This window comes from Rhineura floridana, chromosome 2, assembly GCF_030035675.1.
Source record: "Rhineura floridana isolate rRhiFlo1 chromosome 2, rRhiFlo1.hap2, whole genome shotgun sequence".
Classification (NCBI taxonomy): Eukaryota; Metazoa; Chordata; class Lepidosauria; order Squamata; family Rhineuridae; genus Rhineura; species Rhineura floridana.
In genome coordinates, this window is record NC_084481.1 from 2,129,313 (window position 1) to 2,153,732 (window position 24,420).

General features: G+C 41.4%; 1 protein-coding gene across 1 annotated transcript in view; it reads left to right on the top strand.

Moving 5' to 3' along the window:
- RB1 (RB transcriptional corepressor 1) overlaps nucleotides 1–24,420 on the top strand; it is an 89,765-nt gene that overhangs the window by 3,245 nt on the left and 62,100 nt on the right. Inside the window, exons 2-9 of the mRNA XM_061607587.1 lie at nucleotides 10,061–10,175; nucleotides 11,499–11,608; nucleotides 13,897–14,031; nucleotides 15,610–15,648; nucleotides 16,334–16,401; nucleotides 17,963–18,073; nucleotides 22,730–22,872; nucleotides 24,033–24,110. Coding sequence (XP_061463571.1) covers nucleotides 10,061–10,175; nucleotides 11,499–11,608; nucleotides 13,897–14,031; nucleotides 15,610–15,648; nucleotides 16,334–16,401; nucleotides 17,963–18,073; nucleotides 22,730–22,872; nucleotides 24,033–24,110 — 799 coding nt within the window. The remainder of the gene's footprint in view (nucleotides 1–10,060; nucleotides 10,176–11,498; nucleotides 11,609–13,896; nucleotides 14,032–15,609; nucleotides 15,649–16,333; nucleotides 16,402–17,962; nucleotides 18,074–22,729; nucleotides 22,873–24,032; nucleotides 24,111–24,420) is intronic.

Consider the following 24,420-nt stretch of genomic DNA (forward strand, 5'->3'; position numbering starts at 1 on the left):
AACAACCTTGAGCATACTTTTTCTCATGAGAACCAACTCACTTCTGTGTGCAACAATAGAGTTTTGTGTTCAGAACCCATTTCTCTGCAGAGAACTTGAAAACATTTTGCATTAAGAGCACTAGCTTTGATAAAATTTGCACACATTTTTCTAGAACACGCAAAATTTCACTCACGTGGGGAAGCTAGTGCTCTTCTGTGGAGAGAACAATGAATCCAAGTTGCATTGAGAGCTATGCTGTGAACAATTAAGATCAGTCTATTTTTCCTTCCTGTCATAGATGGAGCAGAGTTTTCTTGCTTTTCAAAAACTAGTTGTGCATTCTTTGAAAAAAATCAAGCAGTTAAAAAAAACCTTGCCTGTTTCGTTTCTAAATCCCTCAGTAGCTTTGATGGTTTCAAACGTTTGTCTGCTAGCATCCCGTCCCAGAGCATAGGTTGTTTCATGATTGGCAAATGAAGATCTATTTAACATCTATATGAAGCTGCTGGGGGCAATCATCAGGAGATTTGGGCTGCAGTGTCATCAATATGCGGATGACACTCAGCTCTATCTCTCGTTTAAATCTTCACCAGAGTTGGCTGTGGAGACCTTGTCCAAGTGCCTGGAATCCGTGAGTGGATGGATGGGAAGGAACAAACTGAAGTTGAACCCTGATAAGACCGAGGTACTACTTGTGGGGGACAAGAGAAGGTTGGGCGACATTGACCTGAAGTTCAACGGGGTGAGTCTACCCCTAAAGGACCAGGTCCGCAGCCTTGGGGTTGTGCTTGATTCCAGGCTGTCCATGGAGGCTCAGATTTCGGCAGTGAGCCGGGCAGCCTGGTACCAACTACACCTCATACGAAGGCTGCAACCCTACCTTCCTGTTCACCAGCTCCCACTAGTGGTACACGCCCTGGTCACCTCTCGTTTGGACTACTGTAATGTGCTCTACGTGGGGATACCCTTGAAAACTGTCCGGAAATTACAACTGATACAAAATGCGGCGGCTCGACTACTTACGAATAGTCGCCGCCGAGATCACATCACACCAGTGTTGTTCGACCTACACTGGCTACCAGTTGTTTTCCGAGCCCAATTCAAGGTGTTGGTATTAACCTTTAAATCCCTACACGGTTCCGGCCCAGTTTATCTCACGGAGCGCCTTCAACGCCACCAATTATGCCGCCCGACAAGATTGGCCTTCTCTCAATCCCGCCAGCAAAAACAGCCAGATTGGCGGGTACAAGAGAGAGGGCATTCTCAGTGGCGGCCCCCACTCTTTGGAACTCCCTCCCACAAGATCTCCGGCACGCCTCTTCTTTAAATGTGTTTCGGAAAGCCTTAAAGACCTGGCTCTTTCAGCAGGCCTTTGGGATCTCCAGGGAGGGTTAATTGTTATAACTGAAATGCCTCCTGCCCAGTTTTAATATTGTTGCTGCAGATGTGTTGTTTTTTTATATTGTATTACTGTATTTTATCAATTGTATTTTAACAATTTTGTAAGTCGCCTAGAGTGGCCATTGGCCAGATAGGCGATGAAGAAATTAAATTTATTATTATTATTATTATTATTATTATTATTATTATTATTATTATTATTATTATCTTGTTTTTCAGGAATTAAAGCATTCAGAGCATAAAACATTTTGGAGTCAATGTAAATTGAATGGAGAATTGGAGGAGTGCAAATCAGACCATTGCCCACATTCAAAAGACATAATGTACACACATTAGGAGGATGTAGGAATTGCATTCATTCTCCTGTCAATGTGTATCACTTCCAGGTTGTGTTGGATGATATGAATATTGCACACAATGACCCCTGAACGTTCATAGTCTTACACTGAAGTAAATGCATAGCATCTGGGAAATGTGTGATATACCATGTTAGTATCCAGTATTCTTCATATATCCCAACATATTTTCACTGAGCAATATATACAAAATACCCTACTAGTGCTATTTATTCATTCTTCACACCATCCAACGAATGTGCTTGATGACTGGTTTTCACACACACTCAACCTAAAAAGGTGATACCCAATGGTTAACCAAAATGTCTTAAAAGAAAAAAGAAATAATTTTAAACACTCTTAAGGTACTGCTGCTTTTTTGTTTCATGCTCTGCATGTCATAATAGATATCACAGCATGAAATAATGAAGATCTGAGATATGCATTTCTCATTATTATTGTGGGTCATCCTTCCTGCCATAACAAGTTTCTAGAGAGTAGCACTGAATGATTGTGACTTAGCCCCCTAGCAGTTATGTTGTGGGTACCGCAGGACGCTCTTCTGTCCCCGGCTATTTAATATCTATATGAAGTTGTTGGGAGTGGTCATTAGGAGTTTGGGAGGGGTGTGTGAAGTGTCAGCTGTATACTGATGACATTCAGCTTTTTTTTCTCCTTTATATCTGAGTCAGAATTGGCCATTCACAACCTGGGCCAGTGCCAGGTGCAATGATGGGCTGGATGAGGGCTAGTAAACTGAAGCTGAATCCTAATAACAGTGAGGCACTGCGTGTGGACAGCTCCCAGGTCCAGTACTGGAGAATCTGCCTGTTCTAGATGACGTTGCACTCCCTCTGAAAGGACAGGTGTACAGTTTGGGGGTAAACTTGGACCCATCTCTGTCAGTGGAGAACCAAGTTTTCTCAGTGGCATGCCGCACCTACTATTCTCTGACTACGACCATTCCTGGATAGGGACAGAGTACCACTATGATCTGTGTGTCAGTAACCTCCTTATTGGATGACTGTAATTTGTTCTGTTGGATTGCCCTTAGGTAGTTCTGGAAGCTGCAGCTGGTGTAGAATACCGCAGCTAGATTACTCAGTGGAGCTTCCTATGGCACACATATAACACTGGTGCTGAGGGTTCTGCAATGGCTGCCAGTTTGGCTGCTGAGCCAAGTTTAAGGTGTCAGGTCTTACCAGTAAGGCCCCAAACAGCTTGGGATCAGCCCAGGTTGTCTCTAAGACTGCCTTTTCCCATATAGGCTACCCATCTACAGGTGGGGCTCTCTTAACTGAACCTATTGAGGTTTTGGCAGGGGTTTGAAGGAGAGACTCTTTCTTTGTGGCACCCATGCTGTGGAATCAGCTCCTTATGGAGATCACACAAGCTCCAATGATGGGGTCCTTTCATAGACAGCAAAAGGTCTTTCTGCTTATCCACGTGTTTATTGATTGTTGATACTGAGTTTTTTTTTTTTTTTTGCTCTGGCTGCTGTCGTTGTTGATACAGCTCGAGGATGTGGACAAGGTGCTTGGACAGGTGCGGGCGACCACTTCTGCTCTGGATCCTTGCCCCTCGTGGCTAATAAAAGCTAGCAGGAATGGAACAGCCGAATGGGCCAATGAGGTGATCAATGCCTCTTTACGAGAGGGAGTGGTACTACCCTGCCTGAAACAGGCGGTGGTGAGACCGCTCCTAAAAAAACCCTCCTTGGACCCTGAAAACCTTGACAACTATAGACCGGTAGCAAATGTTCCATTCCTGGGCAAGGTTCTAGAGCGTGTGGTCGCTCGCCAGCTCCAGGCTCTCTTGGATGAAACTGATTATCTGGATCCATTTCAATCGGGCTTTCAGCCGGGGTTTGGTACAGAAACAGCCTTGGTCGCCCTGTATGATGACCTCATGTCGGCAGAAAGACAGAGGGAGTGTAACTCTGTTGGTTCTCCTTGATCTCTCAGTGGCTTTTGATACCATCGACCATGGTATCCTTCTGGGGCGACTTGCGGACTTAGGAGTTGGAGGCACTGCTTAGCAGTGGCTGTGCTCCTACCTCGAGAATCGTCTCCAGAAGGTGGTGCTTGGGGAGCATTGCTCGAGTCCCTGGGTACTCCAATATGGGGTCCCGCAGGGTTCAGTTCTGTCCCCCATGCTCTTTAATATCTATATGAAGCCGCTGGGTGAGGTCATCAGGAAATTTGGAGTGCGTTTCCAGCAATATGGTGATGATACGCAGCTCTACTTCTCCTTTTCATCTTCTTCAGGTGAGGCTGTCAATGTACTAAACCGCTGCCTGGCCGCGATAATGGACTGGATGAGAGCTAATAAACTGAGACTCAATCCTGACAAGACTGAGATGCTGTTGGTGCGGGGGGCTCTCTGCCCAGATGGTTGATGTCCGACCTACCCTAGATGGGGTTACACTCCCCCTAAAGGAGCAGGTCCGTAGTTTGGGGGTCTTATTAGATCCGCTCCTGTCACTGGAGGCTCAGGGAGCCTCGGTGGCACGGAATGCGTTCTACCAGCTTCGGCTGGTAGCCCAACTACGACCCTATCTGGACAGGGAGAACCTCGCCACAGTTATCCATGCTCTGGTAACCTCTAGATTGGACTACTGTAATGCACTCTACGTAGGGTTACCTTTGAAGATGGTTCGGAAACTTCAGCTGGTGCAGAATGCTGCGGCCAGAGTTCTTACTTGGACTAAAAAATCTGACCATATAACACCTGTCCTGGCCCAACTGCACTGGCTACCAATATGTTTCCGGGCCAGATTCAAAGTGTTGGTTCTTACCTATAAAGCCCTTAACGGCATCGGACCGCAATACCTGGTGGAACGCCTCTCCCGCTATGTACTTACCCGCTCGCTACGCTCGACATCGAAGGCCCTTCTCCGGGTCCCAACTCATAGGGAGGCCCGGAGAGTAATAACTAGATCTAGGGCCTTCTCAGTGGTGGCCCCCAAATTATGGAACGCCCTCCCTGACGAGATATGCCTGGCGCCTTCTTTGTTATCTTTTCGGCGCCAGGTAAAGACCTACCTCTTTGCCCAGGCATTTTAATTTTAATTGTAATTTTATTTTAATCTTTGTCTTAACCTTGCTTTTAAAATGTTTTTATAGTTGTATTGTACCCACATTCACCTGTATTTAATGTGGTTTTATCCTGTTGTACACCGCCCTGAGAGCTTGTTGCTAAAGGGCGGTCTAAAAGTACAATAAATAAATAAATAAATAAATCCAGTGGCTATGCTGGCTGGGGCTGATGGGAATTGTAGTTCAAAAAAGTAACTTTTCCAAGCTCGGTATCATACATGGAGGGAAAGACATGCTATTTTATAAGTGAACCCACATTTCATGTACTGTTGGTCAAACTTTCAGAGCCTTTGCTTTCCGTTCTTGTTTTCTTCAACACAGTCTGTCATTGATGTTGACCAAGAATGCAAGTCATCAACATTCCGTTTGCATTTTCTTCCCAAAGAAAAGCATCCATGGCATCCAAAAGAATTTGATTCTCACTTGTTTTCTGCATCTTTTCTTGCTTTCTATTACTTTTTGCCTCCTTTCTTTCTCTGTCACCAGTTGGTGCCTTTTTCTCTTTCTGCCTTCTTGTACTTTTTGTCCTCCATCACCTGTCTTGTCTTTGTTTTTCTTTTTTCTCAATTTCTGCCTTCTCTTTGCCTCCCTCTTGCACTTTCTTAATCCTTTATCTGTTGTCACTTTCTTGTCTCATCTTCTTTCACCAGCTATCTGCCTGTTGCCTTTTCCTCTCTGCTGACACCTTCTACTTCCTCTTTACCTTCTCACCGTTCCAGTCTTTTGTTTCTGTCTCCTCCTTCTACTTACTTTCACATGATGTTACTGCCTTTCCTATAGGCATGTATAGCCATTCCATCACACCTCCGTGATCCAAACAGAAATGGCTAAAATTTCCCCTCTCCACATATCGAGCTCAGTGCAGCATTGTAGCTCACCAGAGCATGAGCTGAAAAGCAAAGTGCTGTTGTGTGGCTGGCTGGTGTGTGGCCTAAACAGATATCCTGAAAAGGGAGGATGGTGTATGTGAAGTGGGAAGAAGGGAAACAGAAGCAGGAACATTTGAGGCACTGTGGCAACTGTACAGAGAGACCCTGAAATGGATCCCCTCTCTCTGCCCAGCAGGCAACTTTTCCCCTGACACTGCTCTATTGCAACTTCCAGGGACTGAGTCTAGAATGCTCCCTCCAGCTCCTACCTGAAGTCACCAGACACCTGCTGTGACTTCCTGGGCCATCAACTGCTGCCGTGATGGCAACTGCAGAGCAGCTAGATTGTCCCATTGTAGCTGACACTTAGGCATTCCAGCATACTTTCTTTCCTGGTGAATCCTAGAAAGCCATAGAAATAGCTTAGAAAGTGAACAGAATGTTCCTGCTTCATAAAGAGGTCCCTCACAAAAGGTTTAACTATAGGAAAGCGGGGCATATGGTTGACCAGAAATATGTATCTTATTGAAAAAGTCTCATGCATTTCTCTTGCCATATTGCAGCCCTCATGGTAATGGAAAAAATGGGTGTCTCCTCAGAACAACGTTTCCAAGCCCAGACACGACGTGTAGTGCTCCTTTTGTCTGGGCAGCCTTTGCTAGAGTCCAACAGATTTGGGGCGAGGTGCCAGCAGTATGCTGACAATACCCAGCTCTGTTTCTCGGTAACATCTGAATCGAGAGAGGCCATGCAAGCCCTGGGCCGCTGCCTGGACTCAGTGGTGGGCTGCATGAGGGCCAATAAACTGAATCTGAATCCTAGCAAGATGGGAGGCGCTGTGGGTTGGTGGTTCCCGAGTTCGGATAATTGGTCAGTTGCCTGCTTTGGATGGGGTCGCACTCCCTCTGAAAGAGCAAGTCCGTAGTCTGGGGGTGCTCCTGGATCCATCTTTGTCACTAGAGGCCCAGATGACCTCAGTGGCTAGGAGTGCCTTTTACCAGCTTTGGCTCATAAGACAGCTGCAGCTGTTTCTGCACTGGGATAGCCTGACCACTGTTGTCCATGCACTGGTAATCCAGGCTGGATTGCTGTAATGCTCTCTATGTGGGGCTACCCTTGAGGTTGGTCTGGAAGCTGCAGCTGGTGCAAAATGCGGCGGTGAGACTGCTGACTGGGGCAGAGTATGGCCAACATGTCACCCTGCTTCTGAAGGAATTGCACTGGCTACATATTAGCTACCAAGGTAAGTTCAAGCTTCTAGTATTGGTGCTCAAAGCCCTATACAGCTTGGGACCAGGATACCTCAAAGACTGTCTTATTCCTTATATACCCAGTTGTTCACTGCAGTCTATAGGTGAGGGCCTCCTGCAGATACCATCTTATCAGGAGATCCATTCCGCACCACATAAGAAACAGACCTTTAGTGTAGTGTCACCTACCCTTTGGAATTCCCTCCCCTTAAATATTAGACAGGTGCCATCTCTGTTATCTTTTTGGCGCCTACTGAAGACTCTCCTCTTTCAACAAGCCTTTTAGATTGCAACCTTATCCAGTCTCCATCTGTGTTACAATTGCTTTTTAATGTGTTTTTAAACCTTTTCTTTTGTAAAGATGTCTTTAAAGCTTTTTAAAATATATTTTAAAATATGTTTTATCTTAATGTATTTTAAACCTTATTTTTATGATGTTTTGATGTGCTTTTAGTGCTTTTGTTTGCCACCCTGGGCTTCTACTGGGAGGAAGGGCGGAATATATAGATATATTTATATATAAATAAATAACAGAGGTGACTCTTAACCTTTGTACAGTAGGCTACATTCCAGACATACAATCAGAGGTTTCTACATATACACCACACCTCTCCATCCTCTGTTCTAGGCAAAAGGCACTATCAAAGTTCAGGAATACAGTCCAGCCAGGCAAAAGTACTCAGGGAGGGTGTGGAGCAGGGCCAGACAGAGAGGCCTGGAGGGTTGCATTTGACCCCTGGGTCTGAGGTTCCCCACCTCTGCTTTAGATAAAGAGAGAGGAATAGAATATTGGGAAAGAGAAAGAGGGGAACTGTTGGTAATACTTGCAGTGGGTAGAAAAGCTGCAAGATAGTGGAGGAGTGCAGCTGAGGAGTATAGATAACAAGCTGTAACTAGAAAGAAGCTGAGAGATTGAAGAGGGCATGGAAGCAGATAGACAAGACTGCAGAAAGTAGAGGAAGAGAGAACACCAAGGAGTGTCTAAAAGAACTGTGGCAGACTGCTATTTGTCTAGTCACAGTTAATTGACATGGTGCCCAGTGATTTGGGGCAGAAAAAATCCCAGTGCTTTATTTTTCCATGGATTTTTCCCCGTTTGATAAATTCATTAGTAACAGCGAATAGATATCAACTGCAAATACAATATTAGGGAAACCTGACAGCGTCAAAGTTTTTGGCTTGTTTTTCCAAAATACAAGTAAAATAGACATGTTAAATAAGATTACTTTCTAATGTAGGGCAAAAAAAGTCTGATGCAAATGGAATTTTCCAGTGCAAATTATAAAATCAGAAAACCCAGATCAGTGATGGTACTGTAAAACCAATTGTGGTTTGGAGATTTGATCATTTTTATGTTGTTGTTTGTACATTGTTAGTTATCTGTTGTTTTATTTCTTACAATAGATTATACAGCCATAAGAGTGGTTGTATATGGTAGTCAGCATGTATTTTTTGCATTGCACTGTGGCAAATTGAAAATACCCCCCTGTCATTCTGCTGCTTCCCATGAGCTCATTTCAAAACAAAATCTTACGAAACATTTAGTTCTAACTCAGAAACACTTGCTTAACAACCCTCTAAGTTTTCATGGTGATACACAAAACAGAGAACCCACAGTTTGAAGTCTAAACAGGAATAAAAAAAATCCAGAACTCTGGTGGAATTTTTGCTGTCAGTAGTCTTATAATTTGTAGAAATTAATTAAAAATCAGATGTGTTCACAGAGTACCTGGAATCCTACTACCTTGCTCCATATTCTGTCCTTCATCTTCTGCAGTTTAAAAGTTTTTTTAAAAAGCATGGCAGATTTTGTATTAATTTAAGAAAATAAACATTGCAGTCTATGATAGCGCAGGGCATGCTCAGTAAGAACCAACTGTCAGTGTTTTAAAATCCAGATTAATAGCTGTTTGGCTTGGTTAATCAGGGTCAGCTTTGGTTTAAATTTGGGTGGGAGATTACATGTGTCTGCTGTAGAATGAAAAGGTGGGGGAAACTTCAAAATAATGATACTGTTAACAATGTTTTTCTTTTGCACAGGAAAGTGTCTTTCCTTCTGCCCAGTGCCCACCCATCCAGTAACCTCCCACCTCCCTCCCTGCCCCTCCCCCTGGGCAGTTTCACCTATCTTAAGCATGATTGCATGGGAGTAAATCCCATTGAACTCAGTAAGCATGTAAATGATCAAACCTGCTCTACTCCTCAGAGGCACGTTACCAAATTCTTCCAAGCTACACAGGAAGTGGATTGGACTGTGAAAGACCAACCCAAAGTCACTTAGAGGAGGGCCGGGATCTCTTCTTGGTCATCCCAGAGTGCAGGAAACAGGATAATGGGCTCAAGTTACAGGAAGCCAGATTTCCACTGAATATCAGGAAAAACATCCTGTTAGGGCAGTACAACAAAGGAACCAACCTGAGGAGGCGGTGGGCTCTCCAACACTGGAGGTATTCTAGAGGCAGCTGGATGGCAACCTGTTGGGTATGGTTTAAGTTAGATTCCTGCACTGAGCAGGAGGGTGGCCCTTTCCAGTTCTGCTATTCTATGATTCGATAACCCAAATTGTGTTTGCAGTTTTACAAACCAGTAGGGCAGTACAGTATCTCAGAGAGGAAGTCATGTCTCCCTCTCCCTTGGTGTATCCACTATAGGTGCCCCATTTCTCTACTTTTTAAAGTTCGATAGAAATATCTGTTGGCTATAGGTACATTCTTAAACCTCAATGTTTTCTGCCTTAGTTAATATTGTTCATACTGGACTTCTACTAGTGTGACTTGTATCTGTGTCTTCATCTATACTGAAGAACTGGGTGTTGCACTGGCATGGTGTTTATGCACGCATGTGCTCTGATCCCTGGAAAGAGAGGACGCTACCATGCTATGTGCCTGCTTCTTCTGTACCACATGAGTTCTTGGGCAGTGCAGCTACAATGTATAACGTTTATATCATTTTCTGGTGCGCAATAGAGATACAGTAGAGAAAAGTCAAATTTATTGCATGCTAAGGTGGCTGCTATACTACATATTCTACAGAATGACCTTTTTGATCTGCCAAGGATCCCTAATATGCTTCTAAAATGGATATGTTTATTTCATCCTGATAAATGATGCATTTTTCTTTGTTAGGCTTCCATTTGCTGAAACAGAATTTGTTGCCTTATGCGATGCTTTGCAAGTAACAGACAGTGTGAGAATAACTGCTTGGAGAACTTACGAAAAAGCATCTCTGGATGGAGTTGTAGTGAGTATATGGCTTGCTTCTTAACAATATCAAGGTCATTTATGTTACAATGTGGTCAACATATTAAATATTTAGGAAAATTGAGACAGTGACACAAAGCCAAAAAACATGGCTATCCTCTCATTGTACCCAAATCAAACCAAGTTTTTCTTCCTTTGTGTTTGCCCCACCTATCTTGTGCTGTGGATCTTGCTTGCAAACAAATAGTATTGGCACAAATTATTTTTTATGAAATAATAAATTCAATATGAACAAGTGCATATTCCAGCAGAGAGAAGTCATTTAACTCCTTGATCTCTAGTTTTTGCTATGAACTAAATGATTGCACAGTGGTAGTGCTTCAGAAATTGCATTACTCAAATGCAGGCATTTATAACCAGTAACTTTAAAATAGGGCACAATCCTTTCTTGTGTAAGCACAATACTCATCTGTAGAAAGATCGCTTTCCCTTCCCACTTGCCGTGTGCACGTGGGCACAAAGTATGTAGGGAATGGGAGTAAAATGCATCCCTCTGCTATTCACACATAGCTGCTCCAAGCTCACATTGCTTAATTGGGTGGAAAGCAGAAGCTGTATGGGGATATGGAAAAGGCCTTCTGTTCCTCATAATTGCTTGGCGTGTGGCTTGCACATGTATTTATGCACACTGAGGAGAGAAAACAGCTCTGATATGCTCTGTGGCTACACACATTAGGCGCAATCATGTTCTTAAGTGTTAACCTGTCAAAAAAAGTTTTGATTTCCTATAGATTTCAGTGGGAGAGTTTGGTATGTGCTTAGCCCTTTTACATGGGCATAAATTGGACTTCAGTATTTTGAAATATCTTAAGATTCTTCTAAATATATTCCACTAATTCCGAGATGGAGAGGAGAGAATCTATAATGTTTTTATATCCATTATATAAGTTTTTATTGGATTCTTGGCATCATTTGTCCAATAATACTAGGATATGCACATTCCTAGGAAAGTGTTCTGCTCTTCTTGACTTTTAAACTGTTTAGAAATTTGGGAGATGATGATTTAGTTGAACTATAGGCATATAGGTTGCCATTGGATCAGATCTGTGGGATATGTCTTTAGTTTGCAAAATTTCTGTGTAGTATTGACACATTACTTAAATAGTTTTAGTGTTTTTAGGAAGGTTGTTGCACTGGTATGTAGAGAGGAAAAATATATGCAAATCTTGATTTAAAACTGACCACTTGTTCCAATTCTAAATAATAGGATCTTAGTTCTTGCATTAAGAGACAAAAAATGTTGACTTCTCTATTCTGCTTCTGATTTACAATGTTCATGAAAGCTACCATTTCTTTTTTCTAGGAGGACAATCTTAAAAAAGAATGGTGGGGAATCTCTATTTTTGCAGCAGCAGTTGATCTGGATGAGATGACATTCACTTTTACAGAGCTTCAGAAATGTCTAAGTATTAGGTACGTTTGTTGTATCAATACAATTGAATAGGTATGCAATAATTGCATATCAACAGTAATTATATATAAATATTGTTGAATGTTTGCTTTCAGACTACTGTGAATTGCTGTGGTTTGCCTAAAGCGATGCCGGATTGGGGGCTGGGATTTAACAAAAAATGTTCTTAATTACTGTGCATGTTTTGACATTTCACATGTATAAAGAGGGGTCTGAGACCAGTGCTTATCAGACTGTACTTCAGAGTAGCCAGGGACAGGGAGGACTGCTAACCTCCCTCCGTTTCCCTGATCTAATCCCATCTTGCTGCAAAGCTAATGGCATCTTGAAAAGCGATTGGAAAAGCTTGTGGACCAAAGAGGGAGAGGTGCAGAACTAGAGCCAGTAGATTCAGCCTGATTCTATGCACGCATGGGTAGAAGTAAGAGCCAGTAAATTCAATTGAGCTGTTGAGGATACCTAGGCTTATAGACTTAGAGTGTAGTCAGGAGTCAAAGTCTATAGTTGGGAAGTATTATAATGGGAATATTGATTTCCCACCTACTTCCCTTAAACACCAATTTTTACCCAGTATCTTTAAAATGAAACTTGGGGTCATTCAAAGAGCCCTAGATCTTATATACCAAAACTTTGGTTTCATTATGAATCCAAACTAATAATAAAAATCAGACCATATATTTTCAAAAGATAGGCTTGGATCCAGAGATGTCTGGGTAAGTGAAAAAGTACTTCTTGTGCAAAGCGCCCCACCAAATTCCAACTTTTTTCCTTTTGGTTCAGCTCCCCATGCCCCATTCCGTAGTCAGGGAGGAGCCAGCAAAGTCCTGTTGTATGAGAAGAATTCTGTTAATTCTTTTCTGGGTCCCAAATAGAGATGTAAAATTTCTGGAAATTTTGAAGCCATGGAAATCCCCCCCCCCAATTTCTTTGTGTTTTTTTTTTTTAAATGGAAAGTTTTGGAAAAATTGAAAAATGCATTAGCACTTTTTACAGATTGAAAATCGCTTTGTTACTTCGGGAACATCAAATGTAATTATGTACAAGTTAGTTTGGCATAAAATTATCACATTTGGTATATTAAAAGTACATTTTATTCGAACAATTGTTACAAATTGAATTTGCTTTTTAAAATGTTTACTTTTTTTGTAACAAATGGATCTACAGGATCCTGAACTGTAAGGAACCTCTTTCATTTTACCAGTTTATGAAGAGCAGACAAAAAACAATTATTATTTATGTCTCGGCTAGTCCTCCACAGTGTCAAGCAGACATAAAGCACCCATTCCCATAAAAAGAACTGAGAAAAAAGGGGGGGGGACCAAGATTCAGTGAAACATTTTATTCGTCATGCTAAAATAAAACATTCCATAATCCATTTTTCTTCTTCTTTTTTCCCAATCTTTCCATTTTTTGGAAAAAAAAACAAAAAAGGCTTTGGGGAAAAAACGGGAAAACCCAACCCGTAGACTTAGATCCTTACTAAACTTCCACTGGTGGGACTATCCTGTAAGCAGAGTTCTCCCTTTTGCCCCTTGAAAATCTGCTCTGCAGGGTTGGTAATCCTCTGGAGCACCCTGAGAGGCACTCACTCCATTGGGAGCTTTCACTAGATCCCAGTTCTGAGAATGGAAAGAACCCATATGTTTGCCAAGGGCTAGTTAGGATTCAAGTCATAGGTGCCATAAGACTCCTGCATCTTAGAGGGGAAAAAACATTGTTTCCTTACTTTTCTAATAAAATTTCTTGGAGAGTCAGTTTTAATTAGACATCTTTGTGGCCAAATCCCATATTTTCCCCACTTTTTTGTGTGTGTTAGAAAATGCAAAATAATGTATAATACTGTTTTTATGATTTGTAGTTTTGTATCTTGTACAGCTTGGGCTGTCAAGTGGTTTATAAATTTATGAAGCAATGAAATAAATTTGAGTTTTCAATAAAAGTATATAACATATTTGCAAGAGGAAAATGATTAGCTTTAAAAATTAGGGTAAAATGAATTGAATTGCAGATTTCTTTATTTTTTAAAAAAATAATTCCTGAGGAGTTATTTACACATTATTCAGTCCAATGAAGCTAATAATCTGTTTTGAAAATATATGTAAATAATGTTGCAGTACCATCATGCGGTTCTCCTTCACAGCTGGCTAGTAGAAAATACTAGAGTTTATGGGCCTTGGCCAATTTGTTAGAGGGCTACAGTTCAATTATATTTGGAGAAACATTGTGCGATGCTTGATTTAATGTTAACTTTAAAAAGATTTGGTTATTGACTTCAATGTTTTTCTTGCAGTGTCTGCAAATTTGTGTACATGGCTAAAAAAATGGATGTCAACATGGACACCATTAGTACTAAAGTGGATAGTACTATATCACACCTGAAGAAAAAATATGATGTCCTGTTTGCACTATACCAGAAGTTTGAAAGGTAAAATGCTTATTACTTGTATCTTAAAATCTATTTGTTGTTGTCTTTTTAAATCTTGGTGTTTGCTTAATCAATAATTTCTAAGACCTTGATTTCAAAAACTTACTTTCTCTTTTGAAGAAATTAAGCTGTTGAAATGAATGTAGTGTCTGGGGATTAAGGATGACATCCAATGATGTTCAACCCTCTGGAGCAGATTTGGGGTGCGTGGGGGACTGTAGTGGGGGAGGTGAGGAACGAGAAACTCTGTTGCACAAGTTTACACCCATTAGTGCCACAGTAGATCTCTCCCTAAGTCTGCAGTCTTCAACACAGTTACGAGGGAGTAAATTGAATTCAGTGTGACTTCTAAGTAAAACTCCTTAGAGGATTGCACTCCATGGTATTCTTAGTTTCTTCATTAACTACGTTTACTTCAAAGCCACATTACTGCAAAAATGTTCAGAAAAAAAAAGTTGTAAATAATGACATGGGCCAATCACTACCACTCAACCTAACATTCCACATAGGGTTGTTGAGAAGAAGCTTAAAAGGAAATAACTACATATAAAGAACTCTATGATCCTTGGAAGGGTGAGATACAAATGTATGTATTTACAACTTTACTTTTGTAAACTACTTAGCGGTTTTCTACAATCAAGCAGTATATAAATCTTGTTAAATAAATAAATAATTTCTGTCCTACCTTTCTTCAACTAGTTCATGGTAGCTCACAAAAAAGTTGTGATAATAATTCTGTTTCAAACTTGGGCACATTCCAACCAAATTAACCCAAAGTTGCACACACACACACACACACATACAGTATCTCTTGAAAATTGATAGTACAACGGTATTTAAGCAGTCATTCTTTCTACTGAATAGTTGGGTGCTAATTCTCGATTTATAAGTAAAGTAACCAATGGACTAAAACACTGTTTCAATTCAAGCTTGTAAGTAGTTTTTTAATAGCCAGTTCTCTGAAGTTAGAATCACCTCCGGGTGACCAAGCAGGGGAACACTGCAAAAGTTGGTTCTTTTGTGCAGCCATGTGGTGGTGGTGGTAAGATGTCACTGACATGAGTACATGTGGATAGGTGGGCAAAAGTAAAAAAACCCTCCAGGGTAGTAATCTTGTGGACATACTTGCTGGCTAATTTGCTGGAACTCTGCCCATGGGATACTCCAGTGGGGGAAGGTGAGGGTTGGCACTTTCCCCTTCCCACTGCAACCCACTGAAACAATGTGGGAGGGGGCACTGGGGGCTGCAGTGAGAAGGGGAATCAGCAAAAATCCCTCTGCCTCCCCTTCCCTTTGACACTAGCTTCTGCTGGATCTTGATTCCTTCCCTGAATGGATCCACGGTCAAAGCTGGATCCAACCCATAGTATTTGGATAATAGTATTCATATGGTCGTACAAGGTTATATTGCAGAATATCATTTTGCATCCCTGTAATTCTGCTTAAGAAGAAAAGAGTCTTTTGTCAGCTATGGGCCAATCTCCTCGTGGGAAAAACATGGCCTTCAAAGCAATCATGACTTTAGAGTTGAAGTCTTAAGTTTCAGAGTTGCAGTGATATGCTTTTTTTTTTTTAAAGGGCTTGTGGACTTATCTATGTTGACCATCCTGATGATCAGTAAGTTTGTCTGTTTTCATGAAATAAAACATTGGCTGATAGGTGGGCTGGTAACTAGTGCATAGCAGGGCTGTGGAGTCGGTATATCAAACCTTTGACTCCGACTCCTCTATTTTTCTACTCCAATTCCTTCATAAATGGCAAATGTATATTAATGTATTAATATTAATACATTAATATTAATATTAAAATATTAATTTTATTTTGAAGTCGGAGTCAGTACATTTCTACCGACTCCGACACCACCCAAAATTGCTTCCGACTCCGCAGCCCTGGTGCATAGGTGGGCTGGTAGCATAGTGCGTAGGTGCAATGGGTAAAGGGGAAGTCAGATAACATTTCTTGTTTACAATGAAGATCTATTTTTTTTTAAATAACAATAAAGCACCTTGGTTTGTGATCCTAAACACAACGAAGTACAGTATGTCCCACTGAAATAAGGTCCAAGTAGTTGTTATAGGAGGTCCAAATTCTTGTTCCTAGCCCGGATTTGTGCTAGTCTGGATTGAACTAAGAGACAGAAAGGCCATTGTGCTGCTTTAAATGTTGCACATTTCCTGTACATAAAGCTCATCGTTGCAGAGCAAAAACCTTGGCTGTCAGTTCAGTTGCATGCCTTTTAAAAATTGTTTTAAAGCAGCAAATGTGAAATCTTCACTTTAGTATTTTTATATTCTATTTGTAGAATTTGTGCTGAACTAAGTTCTTCATTCGTTCTAAAACTGTGCTGGATCATGTTTCTTTTGGCAAAAGGTAAGTATTCGTATGCTTCAGTGTCTTTTAAAGAAAACAAACCCAAAAGATTGGTTTGATTACTTTGGCCCTAACCTTTTCATTAGTAGTGTAAGCTTCCCACAGAATGCTGTGATTGAGTAGCATATAAATGCAGCAGGTATGTAGGTGAATCAATTAATAACATATTTTAGAATTTGAGAAAAACAATCATAGTGTTGGTTTTCTTTTAGGAATTAATTATACCATATAGTTGATAAGCTAAGCAGTTTTATTGCCAAGTTACATTTAATGGTGCATTCATGCCCAAAGGGAGCACCTTAAACCAGATGATTTTGTATGGTAGAATCCTTTGCGTTATATGCCCTAAAATAGCAGTGGGGAACCTCTGGCCTGACAGGCCTTTTTGGGCAAACCATGTGGACCTGCCAGTGACCTAATGTCATGAGGTCAGGTGCAGAAGAGTTAAAGGGATCTCTTATCTCCAGTTTAAGTACCCCAGGGCCGAGATCAGAGAGAAGCTCTGTCTTCAGTTTTGACAGCAAAAGGCAGCATTTCTTCCTTTCCCCACTCCAACGTTGGGTTGAAAGTTTGTGGAAATGCTGCCTTTTACCATGAAAGGAGCCGGCAGAGGTTTTTACCTGTGATCTTGGTGCTAAGATTGGGATATCCTTGTAGGCAGAGGGATCTCACCCCAGTGGGAAGAGACAGAGTGTGCTTGGTGCGTGCATGTGTGAGTGACAATGGAGTGGGAGTGTAGAGGTACAAGCAATTTTTTCTTTCTTGGGGTGGTGATAGTGGGGTTTTTTTGTCTGTTCATCATCGGAAATTTGGGCAAGCTCTGATCTGGCTCTTGGACTGAAATCGGTTCCCAGCTCTACCAGGAAAGGGCCTTAAATGCTAGGCAATGAAAAATATTGGTGATTATAAAGTAGGAAAGTACCAAGTGCAAGAGGATCTACATCCTGATGTCAATTACTCCAGAGCTTAATTGATCTGAATGTGACTTACTCATCGTAAGCATCTGTAGCACTACAATCTTTATTCTTGAAGGGATTATATCCATGAAGAATAATTGTGACTTTTTCTTATCATTGATGTTAGTCTGTTTATTAAAAACAAACTTTGAGATAAATAATAGCATGCTATCTAAAGTATATGGCAACTTCAGGAATTTGCTGAACAGGTATAAGATATAAGTTGTTGGATCCAGAGTGTCATTTCTGCAAATGGAAAAGCTGCTTTCATTCACTGAAGAGACTGGGATTCACCAGAGGTTCCTGCTGGAGGATAGGGAGTTGATTTCTGCTGATTCCCCCCTTCCTCCTTTCGTCCTCAGCGTTCTGCACTGTTCCAAAAGATCCCCAAACTCTGCAGATTAGCTTTTCATGTAGCACAAAGGGTTGTAAGGGGAAAAGCCAAAATCGTTGCCGCCTCCCTCCAGCAGACATGTCCCATGAAACCTTGATGGAAGCCTGCATTTCTAGCCTAGTTTTCCTAAATGTGCAGTATGATAAATTTCTTGTTTAGTGTGGAAAGATATGTTCATCCAAAAACATACCCACTTTTTTAATGATTTCAGGAAAAATACTACAGATGGAAGAAGATTTGGTTATTTCCTTCCAGTTGCTGCTTTGTGTTCTTGATTATTTTATCAAACTATTGCCCCCTGGAGTACTCAACGAACCATACAGTAAGGATTTAACCTTTTTAATGAACGTAACAGTAAAAAAAAAAAGTTGAGTGCATTCATTATGTATGCAACATTGTAGTCAGCATAAGAGATCATGTGTGCTGTCTTGAAAGTGTCGTTTCCATTGAAGTTGTAGGTCTCTAAAGAGAATTTGACAGGTTGTTTAAACTGATCCACCTTTCGTTACTATGCTGCTTATACTGCGGCCCCGTTGACCCATTCTGTAACAAAATAGCTGTACAGTGCTGCTACCGTCTGCTGAAAGGAAAGAGCAGGCAACAGTGGATATCTTAACATTTTATTAATATTTGCGAATCATATTTGAGAATTGATGATGATGTTAATAGCATTTTATAGTACTTGCATAACTTTGGTATTGCTGCCTGTGTGCTTTAGAATTCTTTCCCCAACTTTTCTACATCTCTTTGACTAGCTGTGGTCACAAACTGGACTTTGAAATAGAAAGGTATAAAGCACATTCCAAATACACATTTCGAACCCAAAGAAGAGTGTATGTTCATAATGGCAAAAGGAAAACAAACTTTTTGTGTGACAGAATAAATTGGATATGTCTGCATGATACTGTTTTATTGTTTTTTATGTTGTATTTTTATATACTGCTTAGAGATAGCTAAATATTTATTTATTTATTTCATTTATATACTGCCCCATAGCTGACGCTTTCTGGGCGGTTTACAGCAATTAAAAACATTAAAAACAAATATACAAATTTTAAAACACAAAAAAACAATTTAAAAACACAATTTATAAAATTTAAAAACAAATATTAAGAAATGCTTTTAAATAAATAAAGTTTACCTATGAAAGGTGTATTTGTGCTTGGCTAACTGGCTTGTGGATGTTCAAATGCATGTTAGGATTTGTGTTTAAAACAGATGAAGAGCCTTTTTTGGCTCCAGGGCCAGATCTTTATCTGGTTCCACCCCATGGGCCACCTTTGACAGGTGAGTGGAGCAATCTGCCTGTCAGTCACATGATATCACTATGATGTCATCTGATTGACAGCTGGATTGACCCACACACCTTTCAAAATCGCTTGTGCCGCACTGATTCTTGCAACCTCTAGTTCAGACATGGTTTTTTCTTCATTGCTGTATGATGGAACAATCCCTGCCAGAGGCTTTGTGTCCTCTGTGTGTCAGCAGTGACATTAGCTGATGGGCAGGTGAGCATGTTTTGGGGGAAGTGGCCTCAAGGGCCAAATGGGGCCCCGTGAAGGCCATGATTGGCCTAGATAGCAGAAGTTCTCCATCTCTGGTTTAAAACACTCCTGAAAGCTTTCAAAGAGGTATTTTGAAATGTGATGGTAATTCGCTAAGCCTACATATATTTATCATGTTTAAAAAGTTGTTTTTCTATTCAGAGAAAAAAACTAATGATTTTCACAACCATTATGCAAATTTGTCTTAAAGCTCTTTCACAGGTATTCTGGCATTAAAAATATATGATGGTAAATATGAATGCACATGTAAAGTATTCTCTAAATATGGTACTGGTATGAATTCAGTACAGTTGGCCAGGGGGCACCAACCATTTTGGATCAGTGGGCACATTTTGTATTTTGAGAGTGCTGTAGTTGCTAGTCACAAAATAGCTGTCATGGGGGCATAGCATAACATGGCTGCCAAGGGGAGCATGGCATACTATAAAAGTTAGAATACAGTCATTTTTGCTTCCCGCCCCCCCCCCCCCCCCAAACAACCTCACACTTACTGTGGGAAGTCAGCTATGTCTTGCTCGTCTTGATTGCAGTGATGACACAGTATAGAATTCCCTACCCCCACCGAACACACAATGATGTTAATACTGTGGCTATGTATATGTGAAGTGGGTGTGTATGCAAGAGAGAGGTGCATGGGTGTCTGTGGTTTGTATATGTGATGAGTGCATGTGCAAAAGAGAGAGAGAGAGATGTGCGTGGCTATCTTTATATTTCTCCTGGTACTGGGGAATGCTTCCTGTTGTTATTATTTTATTTATTATTTGATTTATATCCCACCCTTCCTCCCAGCAGGAGCCCAGGGCAGCAATTATTAGTTATTGTTAATAATTTAAGTATTAAATTATTAAACCCTTCCCCTCTCTCTGCCCAAGTGCATCTCTCCCTGTCACAGACCATACATTCATACATACATCTCTCCCAGACACATACATCTCTCTCTCTGCCCAAGTGCATCTCTCTCTCTCACACACATACATTCATAAAAACCTCCACCCCTCCACACACATGCTCCTCATCTCTCTCTCACACATTGCCCAAGCGCATCTCTCTCAGTCTCACACACAGCCCCTCCACTGGGTTAAGCAAGTGCCCACCACCAGGTCCACATGGCCAGTGGACAACAAACAAGCAAACAGGATGGACCACTAGGTGAGTGGGGAAGCTATCTCTGCCACTTCTCCCCTCCCCCCAATTTTTTTTCCTGTCAAACCAACCAAAATGCAAGGCAGGCCCTTCCAGCTGTAGCAACCACTCTGCACTGTTTTGCCATTTCCAGTTTTTTACATTAAAAAAATAAATCATGGGTTGCCAACCTGGTACCCATGGGATACCATAGTGCCTGGGGGCACCAGGGGAGCCTTTTGCCAGCGCCATGGCACCTGCGGGCACTGGGTTGGTGATCCCTGTAGTAGGCAAAGGCCGCTGGTAAAGTATTTTCCAGTGGGCTATAAGACTGTTGCTTCCTGCTGTCCTTTATGATTATTGAAGAAAAATTCAGAAATTGCAGATGGTATTCAGTTTTAGATTTCAAAATGAGACAAAATTAGACCCTTCAGAAGCCCACTGTGAATTGTTTGCAAGGCACTTTAAGGGTAAAGTTGCTAGTCTCAGTAGTAATCTTGATGCCCCATCTACGTCCACTGTAGTTCCCAGTGAGGTGTCCAGTGCAAAATCTGCCGCAATGTCTTGGGATGATGTGGACAAGGTGCTTGCAACAATGCAGCCCACGACGTGTCCTCTTGACCCTTGCCCTTCTTGGCTTATTAAAGCTTGCCAAGGGGGTCTGGCCGAGTAGATCAAGGATGTGGTCAATGCGTCTTCGCAAAAGGGAGTGGTCCCAGCCACCCTGAAAGAGACACTGATCTGACCACTCCTGAAAAAGCCCACCCTGGACCCATTGGTTTGTGACAACTACCGCCTGGTCACCAATACCCCCTTCTTAGGGAAGGTGATTGAGAGGATTGTGGTGCAGCAATTGCAAGTACTCTTGGATGAAAGAGATTGTCTTGACCCGTCCCAGTCTGGGTTCAGGCCTTTGCTAGAGTCCAGCAGTTTTGGGGCGAGGTGTCAGCAGTACGCTGATGATGCTCATCTCTATTTCTCCGTAACATCTGAATCAGGAGAGGCCGTGCAAGTCCTGGACCGCTGCCTGGACTCGGTGGTGGGCTGGATAAGGGCGAGTAAACTGACTCTCAATCCTAACAAGATAGAGGCGCTGTGGGTTGGTGGTTCCTGAGTTTGGATAATTGGTCAGTTGCCTGCTTTGGATGGGGTCGTACTCCCTCTGGAAGAGCAGGTCTGTAGCCTGGGGTGCTCCTGGATCCATTTTTGTTGCTAGAGGCCCAGGTGACCTCAGTGGCTAGGAGTGCCTTTTACCACCTTCAGCTGGTAAGACAGCTGTGGCTATTTCTGAACTGGGATAGCCTGACTACTGTTGTCCATGTACTGGTAACCTCTAGGCTGGATTGCTGTAATGAGCTCTATGTGGGGCTACCCTTGAGGTTGGTCCGGAAGTTGCAGCTGGTGCAAAATGCGGCATGCGACTGCTCACTGGGGCAGGGTATTGCCAACATGTTACCCCACTGCTGATTGTACTGGATGCCCATTAGCTTCCAGGCCAAGTTCTAGTTTTGCTCTATAAAGCCCCATACAGCATGGGACCAGGATATCAGAAAGACTGTCTTACCCCTCGTATACCCAGTTGATCACTGTGCTCTGCAGGTGAAGGCCTCCTGTAGATACCCTCTTATCAGGATGTCTGCGGACTTTAATGTTGTGGCATCAACACTTTGGAATTACCTCCTCTTAATATTAAACAGGCACCATCTGTGTTATCATTTCAGTGCCTATTGAAGATCTTCCTCTTTCAACAAGCCTTTTAAGTAGAGACCTTATCCCAGTCTGCATCTGTGCTGGAATAGCTTTTTAAGATGTTTTTAAAGTTGCTCTTTAACGATGTTTTTAAGATGTTTTAATGTGCTTTTAGTGTTTTTGTTTGCCACCTTGGGCTCCCTCTGGGAGGAAGGGGGGCATATAAATGTAATAAATAAGTAAATAAAATTGTATTGGTTTGTGGCCTAAAAACTTTGATTTAGAAATATTAGGGTCTATTAATTCTTAAAGTGTGAGACTAAAATATTCTTGTTTGTAAAATGACATAGAACTGATAATTGTTTCCTTCCATTTAAAATGCAGAATAGATCTATGTAATGGTGGCTATTTTTTGTTTTGTTGTTTCCTGTAAAACCCCAATGAGAAAATAAAATGCAATATCAAGATCTTTAAAATTAGAGACTCCTTAATTTCTGCTTACCCTGTAAAATGCATTTCTTTTTAAAGATAGTGCTTTTTATTTTGCATTTTGTTTTGACCTAATGACGTATGATGAATAAATACTTGTCTTCTTCCCATAGAATCTCTGAATGCAATGTCCAGTAATAGCTCAACTCGAACTTGCAGGCGAGGTCACAACAGGAACACTCGCACATTAAAAACAGATACAGAGATAAAGGTTATTGAAGAACTTTGTAAAGAATATGATTGTAATTTGGATGAGGTAAGACCAGTTTAGGTTCCTTTAAATACCTTTGTTAGTTCTCTGCTATGCCCCTCCGGCTGACTCAACCCCTTTTCTTTGATCTCTTCCTCCCTCCCTTCCTCAATTCTTTGCATCCCCCACTTGCCCTTCCTTCAGATACCTGCTTCTCAGCATGTGATTGCTTGTGTCCCTCTCCCTCAGCCCTAATGCCTTCTAAGTGCTCTTCCCATATAGCTCCCCATTTTGGAAAAATGGAAATGGAGTGCCTTCAAGTCGATCCCGACTTATGGCGACCCTATGAATACGGTTTTCATGGTAAGCGGTATTCAGAGGTGGTTTTACCATTGCCTTCCTCTGAGGCTGAGAGGCAGTGACTGGCCCAAGGTCACCCAGTGAGCTTCGTGACTGTGTGGGGATTGGAACCCTGGTCTCCCAGATCGTAGTCCAACACCGTAACCACTACGCCACACTGGCTCCCTGGCATTTCCCATTGTCCTGCCAACAGTGTTTAGATCCTCTTTATCCACAAGGATTGTGTTTGTCCCAGTAAAACTGATTTCTCACATTGCTTATAAAAGCTTCACTGTTTGTCAACATTCAATGGGCTTTTCTCCTCCCTCACATCTTGATCCCAGCAGTTAAATATATGCAAGCGGTTCATAATAACATAACTTCAGAACAGCTTGAAGGCAAGAGGCAACTGTCTGTTATTTATACATTACCATTTCATCTGATATATATGCTCCTGATGACATAATAACATGCAGCACAGAAGGATTCACTATCTTTGCTATTTGAAGATTGAAACCCTTGCCTTGTTTTCTGTGTAATGGGATCAATGTCTTAAATTTAGCTCTCAAAAGGTAAAGCAACTGAAGATACTTCATAAAATAGATCAGCAATCTAAAGTCTGCATGTGTACTTATCTTGGGGAACTTCCCAATATTGCAGTGTAATTACTCAAAATTAATTGTGTGAACAGTAGAGTATCCCAAAATATGGCTGCATTTTGTTGGTATTTATGCTAGACCAAATGTTTAGGATTGGAGGACCAGTCTGACCAGCTGGGATATTTTCATACTGGTACATTACACTTTCTCAGTGCGCTGATTTTCCTATATTATGCGTGGAAACGAGACCTCAGCAGTAACCGGGCTTTGTTCTTTTACCTTTTTTAGGTGAAAAATGTTTACTTCACTAGTTTTATTCCATTTCTGGACTCTTTGGGTATTATACCTTTCAGTGGACTTCCAGAGGTAATATTCGCTTAATTTTAAAATCTTTAATTAAAGTTTGTCACAGTGTAGGTTTGTTTCTTTTAATTATATACTGTCTTATTCTTGATGCATATATTTCTGAGTAGCTACTTAGCAGCTTTTTAATATGGTGTGTCATTGGAGCTGTCAGATAAGAGACTAAGAAGAATCTGTAAATTTACTCAATGCTTTCCCTAAACATTGGAAAAAAATTCCCAATGTTATATGGAACAGATGAAAGTGGGGGGACTCTCCTTTGAAGGATTTGAAGTACAGGCATGCTACCAGTTGGATGCTGTAGTAGCAGATT